The sequence below is a fragment of the Myotis lucifugus genome, unplaced genomic scaffold, assembly GCF_000147115.1.
Source record: "Myotis lucifugus unplaced genomic scaffold, Myoluc2.0 scaffold_93, whole genome shotgun sequence".
Lineage (NCBI taxonomy): Eukaryota > Metazoa > Chordata > Mammalia > Chiroptera > Vespertilionidae > Myotis > Myotis lucifugus.
In genome coordinates this window covers 156,571-170,765 of record NW_005871141.1, presented here as the reverse complement: position 1 = coordinate 170,765, position 14,195 = coordinate 156,571, and the positions used below count along the sequence as shown (strand labels likewise).

General features: G+C 41.6%; 1 protein-coding gene across 6 annotated transcripts in view; it reads left to right on the top strand.

Annotated features, from left to right (window-relative positions):
* Positions 1–14,195, top strand: part of DTNA (dystrobrevin alpha) — a 219,323-nt gene that overhangs the window by 131,102 nt on the left and 74,026 nt on the right. For all 6 annotated transcript variants that reach the window (XM_023756407.1, XM_006091646.3, XM_006091653.3 and 3 more), the window contains exon 5: positions 6,363–6,576. In XM_023756407.1, the coding sequence (XP_023612175.1) occupies positions 6,363–6,576 (214 nt within the window). The remainder of the gene's footprint in view (positions 1–6,362; positions 6,577–14,195) is intronic.

Sequence of the window (14,195 nt, the reverse complement as noted above, 5' to 3'; positions counted from 1 at the left end):
ATATTTTAAGAATATGCTATGAAACACACACCATTTGGCACTTCAAACCCACAGTGTAAACTAATCAGAAACACCACCTGAACTTGGTTCTCAGACTCTGAAGAGTGTGGCTACAGTGGAAATTTCACCCAGAAATCGTGCACTGAAGGTCAGGAGACCTAGGTCCAGGGCGGAGAGAACTGGATGAATTTTCAGGAGAAATGACCTATCTCCTTTACCCTGGGGTCTGACGAGCAAGTCAAATCTGCATTTGCCTGTGTGTCTCAGAAATGGGAAAAGGAGCCAGCCAGCATGGCTCAGTGGTTGAGCGTCAACCTATGAACCAGGAGGTCATGGTACAAGCCCGGGTTGCAGACTCGATCCCCAGTGTGGTGCCTGCAGGAGGCAGCCGGTCAATGATTCTCTCCCATCATTGATGTTTCTATCTCTCTCACCCTCTTCTATCCTCTTTATCAATAAAAATCTATTTTTAAAAAATAGGAAAACAAGTCATAGCAAAGACTCAGACACCAGTCACCATCACTGGAAACATGAATAACCAGGGAGGCTGTGGGTTGAGAGAGCGTGAACATGGGTACACACACTCATAGTGTACACAGTAGAGGATATATATATATATATATATATATATATATATATATATATATCCCTATGGCATATGTAGTCTCTGTGGCATATCAACAAATCATCTTCCATTCCCAGCCCAACTGCCATTTCCTTTCACATATGATATGAAAGCAGATCATAATGCAATGAGTGGCCTTCTTATAGACATAATCTCGAACCCCTCTAAGACACTGTGTATGGACATAATCACAGAAATCACCCTTACACTGCAGAAATGAATTGGTAACTACCAGCTTCTTGCTGCTCACCTCACAACCTAATAAGACATCGCAGGCCATCTTGATGCGAGAGGAGTGAAAACTACCGATTTCAGGCACTTCTTGTACTTTATTGTGAATGTACACGGGGGACGTCGTTAAAAGACAGATTCTGATTCTCTAGGTCTAAGGGAGGGAGAGGGGGATGCAGAGAGTCTGCATTCCTAACAGACCTCGTACCTTGCAATTCCAAGTATGGCCCAGACCAGCCACAGCGGCATCACCAGGAAGCGGTTTCCAGCCTCGTAGGTGCCTCCAGTGAGAGCCACTCCTCCGAAGTGATGGAAGTGAAAGCTCTGCAAGGTGGTTGTTTACTGGCCCTCCCTACCCGAAGGCCCTCTGAGAGCCGTCCCAAGGCTTCTAAACGAGTGGTTGGCAGAATCAACCTGCAGACCTTTGTCAAAACCCTTGCCCACCCTCCTCGATTCTAGTCAGTGAGTGGTCGAGTCTGGGCTTGGGAATTTTGAAGAGATCTCCAAGTGCTTCAGGAAAAAGGGCATTGTGCTTAGAGCCGCTGGCCTGCACCCGGTCTCTGTGAGGGGGTCCCGGGAAGGCTGGTTCTGGACAAACTCAGTGATAGACTAAATCTCGAAGCTGTCTTTTGGTATTCCTGTACTTTCTGTACCCTCTCTTCTGTATTTTACCCTATTCACACAATTCTACTTCCAATAACGCTTATGACATCCATCATTTCTATTAGCTATCAATGAGTTTGGCATTTCTGTACATTCCCCAGGGACGCCTGGATTTAAGTCATCTCTAACTATGAACTAAGAGTCCATCTCCTATTCAAATAGTGGGACACATGAGCAACATCACTTGAGATTTGAAAATTCTTCTCTACCCATGGGGAAACCACCCCCCTCCCCGAACCCCAAACCCTCCTCCCCCAATCCCCATCCTAGCCTTTTTCTTTCCTCCTGGGATTTCTTGGATTTAAAACAAACTGTTGAAGTTTTGTTTATTTTCATTTATTTATAAAGACAAAGCTACTGTGAGGTGTTCATGATTAATTATCTGCAGTTAACACTAACCGTTTTTATTCTATGAAGAACTAAATTCTACTTTTAAGAAAACCTTTTGTTTATTCTTGATATGATTAATGTTAACAAAATAATGTCACTGTGCAAACTGTTGCCTTTTCTAGTCTATTAGTGTAAAATGTATACCGTCATATGGATGAGGAAACCCCACTTCCTATCGCCTATACCTAATAGCAGTTGCTTTATGATGGACAGTTACAGCTTGCGAGCTATTAGTAAAATGTGTGCAGTGCCATCTAGTGGTATATCACCATTCTTGCATACCTAGATGTCTTCATTTTCCAAAATGCTCAACTGGAAGCAACATATTTATACAACAGTCAGACTTTAAAACAGACCCCTTGATAACTGCCTAATGACTCTCGACTTAGCACATTTCGTAGTGTTCCTCCTCAACTCAGCAAAAGAATTGTGATACTCGTCTTTCTCAATAATAACTAGTAGATATTGAACTATGCTTATTGTGCACGAAATACCGTGTGAAGTGCTTTTCTTGTACTTCTGGCCCCTTCACAGCCATAACGTAACCCAGCAAGTCACAGAATTTCTGCTTATCTGTTTGTGTGACTGTGACTCGTCTCTGTGTCCCCTTCAGACTCGGTTCCCCGAGGCAGGAGCCAGGTCTGCATTGTTTGCCATTGAGTCCCCAGGCCCTACCGCAGGGCCTTGCACATAACTATGAAGCCTCATTGTACTTTCATGTGTAATTATCTAGTCTCACAGCCGTAATTAGTACTTCCTTTTTCCATATATGGAGACTTTAAATGTGAAAGCCCAAATATAGAACATATTTATTTTTAGTAGCTTTCATATGATTTCTGGATACTTTATGTGTCCATATTATTATTTCCCAAGTTGCATGCCCTACCCAAGCAATTTATAAGCATCACCCCATTCATTCTTTTTTTCCAATTCTGTATAGTAATCATCTGAGTGTAGATGCTCTTGCCAGCCCCACTTTGCTAAGATGAAGACTCAGAAAAGCCAAGTGACATGACAGATGATGTACCTGGGATGCAAACCAAGGCTTTTGTGATTCTGCGTGACTATACCATATTGCCTCTTTAGCAGTCACATGCACACTCACTGTTGAGTCGTCATCTTGTCATGTGTTTACTGAGCCAACAGATATGTATTAAGCTCCTGCGGTGTGTGAGGCTGGGGGTGTGAACAGTATCATGGCAGACGGAGTCTCTTCCTGTGCAACATACAATGCAGAAGACAAACAGACAACCAGCCGGCCTGCACAGAGTCCACTGAATAATGGGGATAGCAGGGTCCTAAGGTGGCAGGTAGGAGGGTACAAAACCTAGAGGTGAGAGATCCAGACAAGCATCCTTGAAGTGGTGTTGACACTAAGGCATAGATGAGACATAGATGAGAAGGAAGTGGGGCCAGGTCTGAAAGAACTTCACCATCCATTTTGAAGAGTTTCAACTTAACGGGAAATTACTAAAGGAGTTTACACAGTGTATGAGTGACAAGTCAGATATGCAGCTCAGAAATACCACCTGGCTACAGTGTTTAGAATCAATTGGCACGAAGAAAGAATGAAGATGAAAGAATGGACCTAGTCAATGAGATAATGGTGATAACATTGGGTGGTGAAATTGGGTGATGGGAATAAGAGTCCGTGGAAATGGAGGAATTAAAGTGATACTTTGGAGATAGAGTCCAGTAGGACTTGGTCATTGATTGCGTATGAGATATGAGGATCCAGGGATGAAATCCAGATTCTAGCTGGGGTGGGGGAAGAATGTAGGGGCTGAGGCCATTCATCAAGGGAGGGAATCCCAGAGAAAGTGGGTTTGGCAGAGAGGAGGTTGGTGTAGGCTGGCCACACAGAGGCTGGAGTTCCTGAGGGACCCTCCCACCATCTATGGACATGCTGGCTGCTTCCATGGACTTGTATGATTCCACCCCTGGGAATCCTGGGAGCCTCTCTGTGCCCTACAAAGACTCTAGGGGAAACCTAAGCATCCAGATGCCCTCCCTCTCCCAGCAGCCATTTCTCCTTCTTGGTTGTAGCCATCTCCCTCCTATGCTCAAGTTCACCGTTCGTGTGCCTCTTCTCCAGTGCCTGTTTCACACGACCCAGAGTCAGGAAGCAGATAGTAGCCTACTTCCCTTGGTGGCCTGAGCACAGATACCAATCAGGATGACAGGCCGGGTCCCCTCATCACTGCTCTTTTTGTGTCCTGCACCCACAGATCTCCCCAAGGACTGGATCCAGATGCTCTAGAGATCAAATAATAGTGGTAGAAATCACAGCTTTTTTTTCCTCAAAAAATAAATAAATTCAACTTATAGATGCTTTTATTTTTGGAGCGCCTTGCTTGTTAAAGTGGAAAATTTGACAAATAACATAAAAAAATACAAATAATTTCCTTGTGTGATATACAGAGAATTTTGTAAATTTAAAAACCCATAAATCTGAATTTATCCAAACTTAACATTAAAGTAATTCATTTGAAAAGTTTTTTGTGTTCCTGTGTCAAAACCCATAGATATGCAAAAAAAATTATATGAACTTACTTTATTCATTTGTTCATGTGTAATGTATTGTGTCTGTGTACCAGGCACTGCTGCTTTTGACTTAATGCATTTCCCATTTAAGGAACACAATACCCACTTCATAGCTTAGGAAGCGAGGCTGTAAGTCTTCGAAGCTAAGAGGGTAAACTCTTGTAGAAGAGCCAGCCTTGCACCTAGGTCTTCAGACTCCAAGTCCACTGCTCTGGACTCCAAGTCGAGGAGCTCAATAGGTGTCAGTTTTGTGTCTTTCAACACAGTGTCAGAAATTAGCAAAGCTGTAGGAGACTAGAACTTGGGAATGCACATTTCTCAGGAACTGGAACTGCACTTCATTGAGAAAGACAACGTTTATTTCCAAATGCAAAAGTGTAATGAAAAGTGAACCCAGAACTTGGTGGAATTGTGGTGAAACTGGAACTCTCATACACTCTTAATGGGAATGTAAGATAGTGCAACTACTTTGAAAAACACTTTGGGAGATTTTCCAAAATTAAACACACCTACCATACAACATAGCCACTTCCTTTCTAAGTACTTAGCAAGAGAACTGGACGCTTGTGTCTGCACCAAGATTTGTACATGATTGTGCATAGCAACGTTATTCTTTATCACCAGAAACCAGAACAACCAAATGTCCATCAGGTGTGTTGACAGCCAAATTGTGATATATCCATCTAATAGAATACTATTCAGCAACAAAAAGGAACAAACTACTACTACATCCAACAACGTGGATGACTCTCAAAATGGCTATACTAGTACAAGTATCCAGACACACACCCCCCCCCCAAAAAAAAAAAAACAAGAGTACACACCGGATGATTTCAGCTATATAGAATCCTAGAAAATCATGACAGAAAGCAGATCTGTGGTTTGGGACAGATTTCAAAGGAGCACATGGAGATTTTGGGGGGTGATGGATGTATTATCTTGATTGTGGCAATGGTTACTGGGACGTCATAACAAGACCTCAGGGCGAACAGAAATAGAAATGGATTTCTTGACCACCCTAGTGAAAGCAACCATGACTTAAGTTAATTGGCTGTTTGCTCTCACCAGCGAAGTTATCTGTGACTTAGTTCTGCTGTTGCATTGTAGTGATACCTCATAACCCCCACCCCTGTCTTCCTGTCCACTTTCTTCTTATTTCAAACCTTATACTACTAAGAATATGTAAATGAAAATATTTTAAATTCTCAAATGCAGTTATGACATCCTTCCAAATAATACAATTTAAGTGTTGTAGGGTTTTTTTCTCTCTCTCTCTTTTTTTTTAGGGGTTAGCATGTACAACGGGAAAATGCTTTTAAGCCAATAGACTTGTTAACTATAATCACAAATAGTATCTACTTCGAAGTTGCTGAGAAACTAGATCTTAAATGTTCTCACTGTGAAAAGGAAATGATAGAACGTGATGGAGAAGTTAGCTAACACTGTGGTAATGGGATTGCGATGTATAAATTTATCTAATCCACATAGTCTACACCTTCTAGGCCCACGATGTTAAATGCCAACTTTATGTCAGTTTTTTAAAGAAGCCAGACTGACTTGGATTTGAAGGCCAGTTTTGCCATTGACTGGACTTGGACTTGTGTTTTGTCAGTTAACTTCCCTGATCCTGTTTCCTCACCCGTAATGTGGGGAAAACAGCTATATTTTCAGGGTTGTTATGAAGACTAGAAGTAACTATCTACTGTGGTATTCAGTAAAGCATTTGCATGCTATTATACACTGTAGATCCAGTCTTTGGAATGATGCACTGTGTACTGTGCTTATGGCAACCCTACAGTCGTCGAACACACAGCCGGTGAGCGCCTTGACAGGTGGGACGTGTGAATAGTGAGCTTGCCTTTCTCTGCACCGTGGCCTGATGCGTTCACTCTCCTTTACCTGTGCGCAGTGCACCTGGTGGACATCTGGAACGTCATAGAAGCTCTGCGGGAAAATGCGCTGAACAACCTGGACCCGAACACGGAACTCAACGTGGCTCGCCTGGAGGCTGTGCTCTCCACCATTTTTTACCAGCTCAACAAGCGGATGCCCACCACGCACCAGATCCACGTGGAGCAGTCCATCGGCCTCCTGCTCAACTTCCTGCTGGCGGCCTTTGACCCGTGAGTGCCTTCTGAATGGCGGTTACGTTTTACATGCTCCTCTTGTACCTTCTTGGTCTTTACTGCAGATAATTTTCTCGAGCAACCTACTGCCTCTTTCGTCTTGATCAGATACTTATTTCAATAAAGTGTCTCTGTGTTTGACATAAATTTTAACTGCTGTGGAAAAGGCTAGAGAGTAAAATAGGAAATTGAGTACAATTGTATTTTATGTCCTGACCTGTATTTAACTCAGCCCACGCTTTCTAGAAGCTATGGACGCTTGAAAGTGTGTGATGGCGTGCCAGGGAAGCGATTTAATGAAGCATGCAGAGGGGGGATGTTTTTCACTCTCTTCTTTGCAAATTGCCCAAGACAGTGTTTCTGAGGGGAAGTGACAAGACCCTGGAGTGAACAGTGAGAGGTGGAAAGGGGTGTCGGGGCCAGCCCAGTGAGAGTGGTTATGACCTGCCTGGCCTGGCCTGGCCGAGGACGTGCCGCATCACACAGAGTGAAGCTGTCCACGCACCACGATTGAAATCCAGCCTCATTATCTTATCATTTCCCCTCATGGAGTCAGAGAATTTCAGAGCTGCCTGAGATCTTAAAGACTGCGTTTCCAAATCTCCTTTTTAATGGGTCAAGGAGCTGAAGCACAAAGGGACTGTCATTGTCCGGGGCCTCAGCGTGCAGGGGCAGGGTGGGCGCTTAGGTATTCAGCCAAGGTGCCTTCTCCACGGCATAGTGCAGCCTTGTGAGATAGAAACACGCCCCTGAATGACATGATCAGCCTGTAATTTCAAAGGGGTTCTTGTGAAAGCCTCTGGCCTAGAGATGGTATCAACGCCTCCACTTTCGCGACTGGCTTTGAATATGAAAAAGGGAAATTACTAACTTGACCTTTCGGCAATCTCACTTTAAGACTCTCGGACGCGTTTCAGCCTCAGTCTCATGGTCTGGCCAATGCTCGGGAATATGTAAGGCGGGCACAGGCTAACGTTTTTATGCCCCTGACTTACAAAAGTCGCCAGCTGTGCCTTTGCAACCCCGGGTGCTAACAGAAGTGTTTGTGCTCAGTCGGACCAGTATGCATTGTTGCTTCTGAGATTCTTACGTTCTGAGAAATTCTCATGTTGCAGTAAACAATTCTAAACCCAGCCGTCCAGCATAAAAGACTCTATGCTCAGTCTGTACCGACCTCAGAGCTGATGTACTGCTTTGGGCTAATCGCTATGGTAACGGAGCAGGGCAGGTAGAGAGGCTGTGGTTCCTCAGGACAGGTGGCAGGAAGGAGCCAGGCCATGGAAGTCCTAGAAGGAGCGTTCCCATCCTGTCCCCTTAGCAAGAGCAGGGCAGCTTTCAGATTCACCCGTCGAGTCTTTAAGGGACTTATTTGTTATAAGTGTCACAATGGAAAATATAAAGAGAGTAATATAATTTCCTGCTCACTTTTGGAGTACTACTGGGTGATTCATAAAGAATCAAAGCTAAAAGATAATTTGGGCCCACTCTATAAATATAGAAACAGGGCAGATTAATAATAAGGAAGGGGGATTTAGTAAAATATATGGGACTGAAACTAATAGGGTTATATTTTTCACTATTGTTTAGAAATATTGGGAAGATCATTTCAAAAAATAGAGCTGTAACTGTTTTTTAAATAACTATGATACTATGGCTGAATTATTTCAAGAATGATGAATGCTAAGCTTAAGGCGCAGGTCACACAAATGTTCAGAAGAAACCTTTGCTTGGTTCCTACTCTTCACACAGGTACGAAGGCCCCTGATCTCATTGTAGTAGATGGATAGATACATCTACATAGAGAGAGCTCATGGTAGAGACACATTCACACAGGGGCCCCAGTCTGAGGTTCTTCGCCTTCGGTCCTTTGACAGAGCAGATGAGTATATGCCATTCTACTGATAATCAAATTTCCCCTCTTGTGGCTTTTCACATTTTAGACAATGTGAGATATAAGCTACCAGGAAGTACTGATATCTGAAAATTCAACTTAGAAGTGAATATAAGAAGAGAAACAAGAATAAAAGGAATGTTGATCTATTTCTTATCGTTGTAAACTCCTATTTATCCAAATGAGATCCAGTATGGGAATCTGATGTCTCCTCCTACCACCCATCCCGTGACACACCCAAGTGTTTATAAAGGAGCCTTGTATTGTGGTCGACATGAATGAGCCTGATACTAGAAGATCAAGGATGTGCTGTTGCTATTATAGAATCACACATTTAAGAGATTTTCTTTTATTTGTTGTATTTAAATGAACAGATTAAGAAGAAAAAAAAACATAAAATCCAAAGTATAAGTTAGAGATACCTTAAGAACCTGGTCTCAAAAGAGATGATGAAAAAATAAAAAAGAAAAGAGATTACACCAATATAAATTCATGAAAAATAAGAACTTGGATTCAAAGAAAAGTGGTCATTATTTTCATGGTGCCTTAAAATTCACCAGACCTACCCAGTTGGACTCTGCCAAGAAAATGATCTGAAATGAGGACAGATCTCTTTGGGGTATTCTAAGGATTTTTATTGTTATTCTTTTTTAGAAAATTGAAAGTACAAAAGAAAAATAACATGGCAGAAAGTCAGATGAAAATCATTATTATTTAAACAGCTTTATTGAGGTATAATGGTTACCTTGAAAATAATTCTTAAAAGTGTGGCCATTTTGAGAGGTAAGTTCTCAAAATCAGATACACAGTGGAGCAATTCACCTCTCGTGGCTGATTTTCTCACCCTTCCCCAGCTCCCAGCTCCTTACATTTGGTTCTGTTGTTCTCTTCTAGCTCATGTCTTACTGTTCATCTGCCTGGATCCCATAAGCTGCCTTAGAGTGGAACCAGGTCTTCTTCTTTGTGCGCACAGCACCTAGTATACTACACAGCTCATAATGAATCACCCAGTGAATGAGTGAATGAATGAATGAATGAAAATCAAAGGTTGACTTTTCTTAGCTCTTGTCACACTGATTTCGTTGTTTTCTGAGATTAAGTCCTCCTTGCTCTCTGATACATTACCAAGACTAGTGAGTCCAAGTTTGCTCTGTCACCAAGATTCACACCCTCTATTTTAACTTCTGCTCCACAAGAGAAGAAAATCAAACATTCACAGTCACTAATGCACATGGTCCTATTTTCACAAAAGATTTCAATATACTTGTCTTACTCTCTTCCTATTCCTGGGAAAGACTAACATCAATTTAGTCTGTTAACTTAATCTCATTTCAACTCAGGAGAATCTTTCTTGTTAGGATAGTTCATCATAAAGTAGATTATGGGATAATGGCCTTGTTTTTAGCAAACGTTATTTTCACATATATTCAGCCACTCAAAACTCATAGTAGGACAGTGGTAAATATTAAAAGGGGGGTGATTTTCCTATTTTCAGGGGTCCAGCTCCATTTTTCAGGCCAATTCTCTAATGATGATAATATAATCATTGTAATAATAGCTAAGATGCCCTCCTCATTTGCTGTGTCCCAACAATCTTACAGATCTGGCACTATATTATCATAATTCTCCAGGGTGAGTAAGTGATGAAGCTGAGACAAGAGGTTAAATAATTTACAGGTAGTACAGCTGCATACTAGATGAGGTGAATGGAGAGAAAAGTCAAAATCATTTTGTCTCAGGAAGCAGTTTAAGTTCATTTCTATTCATGTTTTCTGTTTCATTTTTTAAATGAGAATTAATGGACTTTTTCCCCAGGCTTTCCCTGCTTATTACAGGGTATTATTATTACCCTCACATTTCTAGCCTTTTCAGTGTGTGGTATTTAGACATATTTGACAGAGTGTGTGTGAAAGATATATTTGGACTTAACAAGTTACACATTGTAGATTTAGAGTCATTTTTATGACTGCCATCCAGAACTCAGATCCATTGTACAATATTCTCTCATAGAGAATACAGAACACAAAATCCTGGTATTTTCCTCTCTGTTTGACATATGGCACCTTGCTGAGCCATTTGAACATCCATTCCCACTGCTGACCCCCCGCCCCCAGGCCCCAACACGATGAAAAGAACCACAACACTATTAAGATGGATGGATGTGAAATAATCCTGGAATTCTGCCAAAATCCTTCTGCCTTTTGAGTTTTAAAAATTATTCTAATGTTTAATGCAAGACGTGCTACAAAGAACATGGCCGTTTCTCTGTGCAAAAACAAAACATGTTGTTCACTTTTGAGGCAAAGGAAAAAGAGAAGAGTCATATGAAACCAAATTTTTTTCTTTTTTTTTCTTCATTACCCATATGGCTAGAACTAAATATTTAAAATTTTGCTTACTTGGCTTTTCTATGCACATCTTCAATTCGAGATATCCATAGAATTTTCTCATCTGGTCACTAAAATTTTGTTCTGGAAGAAAATACTTATGTTGCTAAACATGGAATCACTTTCTGAAGAGTTTTCACAGCTGTAGATAAATTGAACATCTCAATGCCACTCCTCTTTCTGACTTATACTTTGGATGAGTAGCAGATGGGATTTCATAGGGGTAAGGGAGACAATGTCGACAGAATTGGCCCCTTCCATTCTGGAGAAACTTCTGGCAAACTCACCTGGCCCAGTGCTATGAGAGCTTCTCTTCCCAGATAGTTTGCTAACCTCTGGGATGCCAGAGCCAAATGAGGAGTTTCTATCTGTCCACATGTTAGCTTCACTACCCCCAAAACAAGAGTTACGTATGTGATCTAGCCCAAATTATGTATGTGATCACTTCTAAATTCAAGGGATCACATGACTGTGCAATCTAATATTAAGGGCCATTAAAGTCAATGTTTGCAATTTTACTCAAACACTTAGAATTTCTCAATGTAAAACTTAAGTGGTAAGTCAGAAAGCATGTATACATATAAAGAGCTTGCTATGTGCCAGGTACTAGGATATTACTGGGGATTAGAGATGAATAGGAAGAACTCCATGCACTTTGTGAAAATGTGTGGTATGAAAACTAACTGGTTTTCACCTTTCTCTCCAATAGGCTGTGAGTAAATATCCCCAGCCTCTTAAGCATTGTCACTACATATCTATTGAGTCACTAAGTGAGTGATGCATATCAACCAGTCATCCCAGGAAAGAAGCCGGAGCAGGAAGTGATGGCGCAGGTTGAGTGTTGTGCCTTTGCGTATCAAAAATGCTTACCAAATGTTTTTGTAAAACAGATTGGCAGAAGACGAGCTTCTGATTTTAGTACTCCTAGATAGAGAAATAATTCCTCCAGCCTGTTCAAAAAAGACTCAGATTCCAAATCCCACTTTCAGGGATGTGAAATTTGTCATGGGATTCTTTAACTTCTGCTTGGAGAACCTCTCTTAGCCATTTGGAGAAAATGGAAATTCTGTTTTGAACCCGGCCCAGCATCCCAGACCTTTCCTTATCTATTGGTTGTTTTTCCTTCTTGTCGAAGCAGATTTTCCCGCCCAGTCAACTTTCCCCTGAAGGTAATATGTTCTTAGTTCAAAGAAATCGGCTTTTCTCTATAAACTCATGGAATCTGAGCATAATGACTCACTTTTTATTAGGATGAGTCAAATGTTCTTAAGACAGACACGCTGCAAATCTCCGTATAGTAACCCAAGGGGGCGTGCTTTTCTTGTTTCCATCGTCAATCAGTTGCCCCTCTGAAGACTTTGAAAAAATGCAAAGTAAGAAAACAAATTATAAAGGGAAATTTAAAAAAAAAAGAAACATTGATTTACGAAGCAATTCCAGTTTGTACCTTTGATAATTTGCTAGTTCTTTTAATACCCTTTTAGTTATTACTTAAATACCAATATAACCATATAATTGGGTGTTTTTTGACATCAAGCTAGAACAGGAAAGTAAAGTTTGCATCAGCAAAACCTTCAGTGTGATTGGCTTATAAGTGGGATATATTCCATTATGCCAAAAAGACAAACAGTGGGAGAGGGCGGGGGGTGGAGAGAATAAAGTATGTTTTATCCATTGTGTTCTCACTCTACATTGAAAAAAAATATTAAAATAAGTAAAATGTTTACATTAAAAATAAAATTATTTTTTAATAAAAAATGACAGGCTAATAGTAAATATCTGTTTTAAGCTTCCACTGTATTTTTTATGCTATGAAAACATCAGCTGCACTAAAGCTTGACTTTACAAAGAAAAGCTATATGGTCCTGTCATTGATCACTGATTCCCAATGAAGCACAGAACCTTAGGCACATCGGCTCTGTGACGTGTTTCTCGGGGTGGCCATAGAACTGCACGTGAAGTGCAGGCATGCTGCCATGGCGTTTCATAAAAGCGAGAGAAGAGATAGACGTTCTCCGGTGCTCTCCTGGGCTCGCCCATTCGAGGCGGCCTGGCCCGCAGCCTTAGGGACAATCTATGGTTTTCCTCCGCCGTACACTCTGCAGGGCTGCTTCCCAAGTGGTGGCCGACAGCCAACACCCCATATGTTGGGCTTTACTGCTTCACTCCTAGAGGCTTGGCACGTGCTGACTCACTTTGGAACAATAGGCTGCTTTCCTGCCCGTTTGCACACGACTCCGGAAAGCTTCCTGTTATCCATCCTCCTGAGCTTGACTTTCCACGTCCTGGCCATGGACGTGTCTCACTGACTGTTCCCGAGTCAAATGGCCCCGATGAAGGACCATTTCTAATGAGAGTAGTTCCTACATTTCTCCACTGGAGATGGAGCCAGCTTCCCTCTGCTCCTCGCTTCTTTATTTAATGCCAATTCTTTCTTCACACAAAAGTAGGGACCCTGATCCCAAGATGACAGTAAAGAGTAGCCTTTGTTATGGAATCTTGTCAAAGGCCTTTAGAAAATCTTTCTCTCCCCTCCCCCCACCCTTTTCTTCACCCTGTTGTATCTACTGAAAATGAAAGAAAAGGAAAGGAAAGGAAGGATCCATCTGTATTTAAGTCTCCGGTGCCCTCATTCTCCATTGTGGAGTCAGTCATCTCCACTCACTCCTCCAACTCCTTAAAGGTTTGTCAATGGTCTGAACGCAGAGGCCTCTGACTCCTCCTTCCCAACAGGGGTCACATTTGCCATCTGGCACCGTAGCCTGCATAACAATACATTCCAGTGGGCTAATTTCACCCCTGAGTTCCTGCAGAGCTCTCATTGAGCTGCCCTCCACTTGGTGATTTACCGAGATTTATTGTATCAATTTGGCAGAATAGCTCCGATACAACCACTGTTGGGTTTCATAGCATTAATCTTGCATTTCCAGGAACAATACAGGACTGGCAATCTCCCTATGATCTTCTTCATTAAAAGCTGAGGTTTAAGCATTCACCCGTGAGCTCTCATCATTTCATCCTTTGGAGATCGCTCAGTTCCAACATCATCTGTGGTCTGTTCCCTTTCTTGAGTTAAATTGTTCGCTCCGAATCACTGAAAGAAACTCATATCGCTCTTAAAGTCTCACATATAATGCTGTTCAATTTCTTTGCATTTTGAAGACTGCTTTATCTCTATATTACTCCTGTCCCTCCACACTGTGTAGACTTTCCTGTTCTCCTTATTTGAGCCATGTTTCAGTTTAGGAAAAGAAACTAATTCTTTCATAAAATAAAATTTTTGATATTTCTAGTTAACCATGCAATTGGGAATGCAGGGGACATTGAATAACTTTTAA